The sequence below is a fragment of the Indicator indicator genome, chromosome 2 (assembly GCF_027791375.1).
Source record: "Indicator indicator isolate 239-I01 chromosome 2, UM_Iind_1.1, whole genome shotgun sequence".
Lineage (NCBI taxonomy): Eukaryota > Metazoa > Chordata > Aves > Piciformes > Indicatoridae > Indicator > Indicator indicator.
Genome location: NC_072011.1, coordinates 39,344,520 through 39,351,349, shown reverse-complemented (window position 1 = coordinate 39,351,349; position 6,830 = coordinate 39,344,520). Strand labels below are relative to the sequence as shown.

At 43.5% G+C, this 6,830-nt stretch overlaps 1 protein-coding gene across 1 annotated transcript in view; it reads right to left on the bottom strand.

Annotated features, from left to right (window-relative positions):
• Positions 1-3,864: 3,864 nt before the first annotated feature.
• The window catches only part of LOC128980728 (opsin-5-like), a 32,126-nt gene continuing 29,160 nt past the window's right edge, over positions 3,865-6,830 (bottom strand). The window contains exon 6 of the mRNA XM_054399204.1: positions 3,865-4,305. Within this exon, the coding sequence (XP_054255179.1) occupies positions 3,865-4,305 (441 nt within the window). The remainder of the gene's footprint in view (positions 4,306-6,830) is intronic.

Here is a 6,830-nt window from a genome sequence, read left to right as displayed (position 1 = left end):
CCTATTGGTGAGAACAAGGTCCAGCATAGCACCTTTTCTCGTTGGTTCCTCTACCATTTGGATTCTGATATGTTGATGATTATGAATAGTTTTGATCATAAGAAATAATCAAGTAAAAGTTGATGAGATTTTGATATACATAAAAAAAAAGGAGCCCATAACCTGCTGAATTTACTGATCAATAGCTAATCAAAACAATTGGGATATGTTTGGAAACAAATATGTAGAGTAGCTGAAGATGTATTTCAAAGGGTGCCTTAAGGGCTTCAAGCTTTTTGCAGAGTGAATTTATTATTCTTAGGCATGTCATTTTTGATGGAGTGCTTTAATGATGTCAAAAGTGTTGTGAGTACAGAAATGGATAATGAACTGCTAGCAAGGTGGTTTTGGCCTAAGGTAAAAGAGTGCTAACCTCTGTCTCAAATCCTGCTGGAACAAGCTAAATGCCAAGAGCTTCCTTTGGCAATGTTAGAATTGTCTACCAGAAGACAATGGTACTTAGTTTTAGTGTGTCATACATGAAGCCAACCTCAACAATTACAATAGTACCTAGGGCTGAGCAAGAGAGAGAGAAAGAGCCTACATGTCAGAATTTCTGTGCCAAAAGGAGGAAGATCTGAATATTGTTCTCCTACCTCATGGCAAGACATCATTTGCACACTAAGAGTAGCCATGAGATCTCATTTCTGCAGTCTGGCACTGATCCATTCTATACAAAACACACTGAAAAAGACCTCTAGCAGAGGCAGTGGAAAAGGAGGTCCTATTAGCAAGTTCACGTTCTCTGTCTGCTGTGTGCCTTCACGTAAGGTGAAGTAGGTGCACTAGGATGCAATATCCTATCTTCTGGAGATATGACATCTGGCCTTGCCTTTGGCACACCCATCAGCTTTTTGCATCAGAAAAATGTAAAAATACAGTGTTTCTAAAGAGAAAGCAGGACTCTGTACTGTTTGCACTGTATTTCATTCTTACTGAGTAAAAAAAAAAAAACCACTCCGTCATTCCTCTTCATCATATCTAGACTGTGTCTGTCCTTGCTGACTGTCTCAAGCATCCAAGCTCTTTGATCCTTCCTGATCAGCAGTGTAGGCTTGCCAGGCAGAGGAACTCATCTGTGGAGACAATAGTAAGGGCCAGCCATGTCCAGGCACGTGTGTGAGCAGAAACAGTGGGAGGAAATACAAGACACAGGCAAAGTGTTTTACAAATTGATTTGTGTGGATTCACACGCTTGAAATACTGAAGTGCATTCCCTTACCTGCTCTTTAGCAGTAATGGATTCTGAACTTCAGAACTTCCATTTCTTCCTTCAGCCACTTGCTGCTGTTGTAGGTGGCCTGACATGGCACTGGTGCTTTAGGGCTGAAAGCTTTTTAATCTGAGTAACTTCAGTGACAAATGTGCTCCTGCTGTTACTGTTACCTGGAGCACTGGTTGTTGCTGCATGGGCATCCATCCCCTTTTCTTCCATGTGATCTGCTAAACCAGATATTCTGCTCTACAGTTATGCAGTTCCATGGCATTATCTTATATCCACAAAGGACTGTACCTGTAGGTCTTGCAGGATGGAGGTCTGCCATGGTCCAGACAAGACTTTCTCTGTGTTAGAACTTTCTAGTTGTGTTTCAGTATGTATGCATCCTTTAGCTCCTGGCCCCTTGTTCCCCTGCCTATCTGGTTCTCCCTGTTTTAAAATTTTCCTCTGCTCTGCTCCTATTCTGGCTAATTTTTACTACTCCCTTCTCTTCTATCAGTTTAACTTTACTGTACATGCTCAATGGCATATGAACTAGTAGAAATTTCAGCTGAAGTTTGGTGGCAGTCTTGGCAATGGCCTTGCTGCTCAGCTTTCCCCCTTGCCCTTTTCACATCTTTCTGTCAGAGTCTGAATCCTGCAGATCTGCACCATTGTTACACTGCAGCAGGGGCAAGCATTTTTCCTAGAAATACATACATTAGCAGAAACACAAATTAAAATCTAACCTGGCATCTATGAACATGGATGCTGTAAGGGCCAGTATCTGGCACATTTTCAGTAGGTACCTCTGAGAACTGCACCTGACAGGGTTGTGTAGCACTTTCTTTCTTTGCAGAAAAAAACCAAGATCTTTAAGCAGTAGAAGGCTTAGACCAGCAGGGTTTCCAAGGTGGAACTTCTACATCTAGAAGTTTCAAAACTGGATAGTAGCTTTGGCTAACCTAGCCTAGCTTCATCTGGCTATGAGAGGATTTTGCTCTAAACAATTTTGTCTTATTTCTGCAGCTATGGCATGCACTTTTATCTGGAACATTTACTTATTTGTTTTCAATTATTTATGGTAGTGAAATAGCACCCATACCTCAAAATTTTCCACAAAATAAACTCTCATAATTTAGATCTGTGGCCATGACAGAAAACAGTTTCCCACTGTTGCTTATAATGTTTATTTGTTTTCAACTTCAACACATGGGTGATTTTCTTAAAACAAAGAGAGTAATAGGGGAAACGAAGGAATTCTGTCTTTTTCCCAAGAAACACATCTGGAAAAGCTTACTTTTGCAAAGCAACCACATTTCAACACATGTGGACAGTGAGATTCTAAAAAGTCATAAATGACAGTGAGGTTAACAACCAATGTTGTTGGAATTTTTTCTTCTTTTCCCCCCTCTTGTTTAACTTGATAATGACACTAAAAGTTTCCACAGCTAGTAGACAGACATTTTTACAGAAGCATCCAAGTATTCTGGTTAATTTCCAGCATGGGGAATTAAGAAGATATCCCTCCTTACTTTGATTCTGTAAAATAAACTTGGTGTATTAATTTGATCCTAAAACATCTGATAGTCTTGATACTAATTTAAGCATACAGCTTTGATATTTAAATAATTATTCTTAATTGCTACTTAGTTATATTTACCTAAAAGTAATTTTTTACCCATAGGGAGATAAAAAACTTTCCATAGAAGCAGCATTGAAGTATTGAATTATATTTTATGAATAGCTCTGATGCCATACCTTATCATTACTCTTAAAACCTGAGCATAATTTTTAGTTTCCTTGCCTGCAAAATGTCTCTTGCTCCATCTTAATAGTCAGGTAGAAAAACCACCAATGTGGAGATCGATCAGTAAAATTAAAGGCCAGCTTTCCTGAATCTGAATGCTACATCCAGGCCCTGTTTACCACAAAGGTCAGGAAAGGTGGAAATAATTCTGCAGGTCAACAAGGAGAAGTATGAAGCCACTGTTTAGACTATACTGACTAGAAAATCTAGATTAGAACTTCTACCACTTGTATAGACCCAAGACAGAGTCAGGCACAGGTGACCAGACACACACCCCTTCATGCACAGGACCTGAGAGACCCATGATGGGAATGCCTAAGTGCCCCACAGGGAGCACCCAGCTTTGCCTACCAGCTCACAGCTTGTTGGAGCTGCAGCAGCCCCACAGCAACCTCAGCGGGCCCCAACTTCTCTTGAGATATGTGCATCACCACAGAGCTAAACCAATCCTCCACAGCTGGAACTGCTGAAGAGCAAAGTAACAAATTTGGAAATGTAATCTCTTAACTCATAAAATTCGTACAGTCATTTTTGCTAGCTAATGCCTGCCCTTCAAACATCAGTCTTCTTTTCCTGCATGCATGCAAAAATTGAATGAAAAAATTGAAAATTTCTGGCACTGGCTATGCTGCCCACATTGTAATGTGCTTCATAGTGTTTTGTAGCTATATAGAAGGAAAATATCACTTTACCACCTGGTTTGCTTGAGCTGTGTAGTCATCAGTGCTACAGTAAGGAACAGATGAACTGGGAATTAGGAAATCACTCAAGCGCTGATCTGAAGAAGGTCTCCCTGAACACAAAGTGGCCTCAAAACTTACAGTCTATCACATTCAATATCAGGGTTATTAGATGGTGTATCAAGAATACCAAAATACACTTCCCTGTTTGCTGGAGGTGGGGTGTTGGTTGGACTTCCCACTCCAGAATCAGGGCTTGGTGCGGGATGCATTTCTCCTGCATACTTCTCTCCTTTCTGAGAGGGCTCTTGTTGTTTTTGCTTGAGGTTTTTGAACCGTTTTAGCTTCACAGGGTCCTTGACTTCCTTGGCACAATGGAACAAAATGAAAATGTCCCTCCGAAATTTAGAGCTCATTCCAAAGTAGATAATGGGATTGTAGAAGCTGGCAGACTTAGCAAACAAACTGGCAAGGATGCTGGTAAGATTTGGCACAGGGTGCCCATAGGCAGACCATATAGAGATGACAGCATATGGTGACCATGCAATAATGAAGGCTGTGCAAATGACAATAGAAACCTAAAAGACAGAAGAAGAATAATCTTAGATCTATTCTAGAAGACTAAATCAGAGAAACAATAAATTAGAAATAGCAGCTTGGACACTTGGCTGGAAGGGAAGCATTCTGATTGTCCTGGGGGTATGGCTCACAGGAAAATACATGCAAGCAAAAAGTTTGCTTTGATGTGGCCAGGCAGACTTAGAGCTATATATGGAATTTTGCCATGCTGGTGTGCTTGAGCAATGCCTCAGCTAATAGAATTAAAATAGCTACAGTCCTCTCTATGTTTATATAAATTTAGGAGGGTTTGGGTAGACTTAAGTCAGTGGTAAATCAATTGAAAGCTCCATTTTAACTTCTGTGTATAAACAGAAGTAACCTAAGTTCTGAAAGAAAAGAGCATATGCCAAACCAAAATTTTGTGCTGTATAATTATGTTTAGATTATTTTTCATATGTGACATAGTGCCAATATTACCCAACTGACAAGGCAGGAGTATTAAACAAATCTCATATTCACAGAATCACAGAATCAATAAGGTTGGAAAAGACCTCAAGGATCATCAAAGTCCAACCTGTCACCCAAGACCTCATGACCACTAAACCATGTCACCAAATGCCACGTCCAATCCCCTCCTGAATACCTCCAGGGTTGGTGACTCCACCACCTCCCTGGGTAGCACATTCCAACGTCTAACTCTCTCTGTGAAGAACTTTCTCCTCACCTCCAGCCTAAACCTCCCCTGGCACAGCTTGAGACTGTGTCCTCTTGTTCTGGTGCTGGTTGCCTGGGAGAAGAGACCAAACCCCTCCTGGCTACAACCTCCCTTCAGGTAGTTGTAGACAGCAATGAGGTCACCCCTGAGCCTCCTCTTCTCCAGGCTAAACAACCCCAGCTCCTTCAGCCTCTCCTCATAGGGCTTGTGCTCAAGACCTCTCACCAGCCTTGTTGCCCTTCTCTGGACATGTTCAAGTATCTCAATGTCCTTAAATTGAGGGGCCCAGAACTGGACACAGTACTCGAGGTGCAGCCTAACCAGTGCTGAGTACAGGGACACAATGACTTCCCTGCTCCTGCTGGCCAAACTATTTCTGATGCAGGCCAGGATGCCATTGACCTTCTTGGCCACCTGGGCACACTGCTGGCTCATGTTCAGGTGGCTGTCAACCAGTACCCCCAGGTCCCTTTCTGTCTGGCTGCTCTCCAGCCACTCCAACCCCAGCCTGTAGCTCTGCATGGGGTTGTTGTGGCCAAAGTGCAGAACCCAGCATTGGACTTGTTGAATGCCATCATGTTGGACTCTGCCCATGTGTCCAGCCTGTCAAGGTCCCTCTGCAGAGCCCTCCTACCCTCTAACCGATCAACACCTGCTCCCAACTTGGTGTCATCTGCAAATTTACTGATGACTGACTCAATCCCCTCATCCAGATCATCAATAAAGATATTGAACAGGATGTGGCCCAGAACTGATCCCTGGGGAACACCACTAGTGACAGGCTGCCAGCTGGATGTGGCACCATTCACCACCACTCTCTGGGCTCTGCCCTCCAGCCAGTTCCTAACCCAGCACAGAGTGCTCCTGTTCAAGCCATGGGCTGTCAGCTTGGCCAGGAGTTTGCTATGGGGGATGGTGTCAAAGGCCTTGCTGAAGTCCAGGTAGACTACATCCACAGCCTGCCCCACATCCACCAGGCAGGTCACCCGGTCATAAAAGATCAGGTTGTTCAGGCAGAACCTGCCCTTCCTAAATCCATGTTGACGGGGCCTGATCCCCTGGCCATCCTGCAGGTGCACTGTGATTGCCCTCAGGATGATCTGCTCCATAATCTGAGGTCAGGCTGACAGGCCTGTAGTTTCCAGGTTCCTCCATCCAGCCCTTCTTGTGGATGGGCATCACACTGGCCAGCTTCCAGTCATCTGGGACCTCTCCAGTGAGCCAGGACTGGCGGAAAATGATTGAGAGAGGCTTGGCCAGCTCATCTGCCAGCTCTCTCAATACCCTGGGATGGATCCTACCCGGTCCCATGGACTTGTGGGTATCCAAGTGGCTCAGCAAGTCCCGAACTAATTCCTCATGGAAGTCAGGGGTACTACACTGCTCCCTGACCCCATCTACCAATTCAGGAGGCCAGTTATCCTGAAGTCCTCCTTACTGTTGAAAACTGAGGCAAAGAAGGTATTTAGAACCTCAGCTTTAGTTGCAATGTTTCCCTCCAGGTCCAATAAAGAGTGGAGGTTCCTCTTGTCCCTCTTTTTAGCATTAACATATTTAGAAAAATGCTTTTTATTATCTTTCACAGCAGTGGTCAGTTTAAGTTCTAACTGGGCTTTTGCCTCTCTAATTTTTCTCTGACATGTTCTAACAGCATCCTTAAACATATCTTGAGTTGCCTCGCCCTGTTTCCAAAGGTGATACTCCCTCTTTTTTTCCCTTAATTCCTTCAAGAGCTGTTTGCTTTTCCAGGCTGGTTGCTTTCCCTGCCGGCTCATCTTTCAGCATGTGGGAACTGCCAGTTCCTGTGCCTTCAAGAGCTCCTGTTTG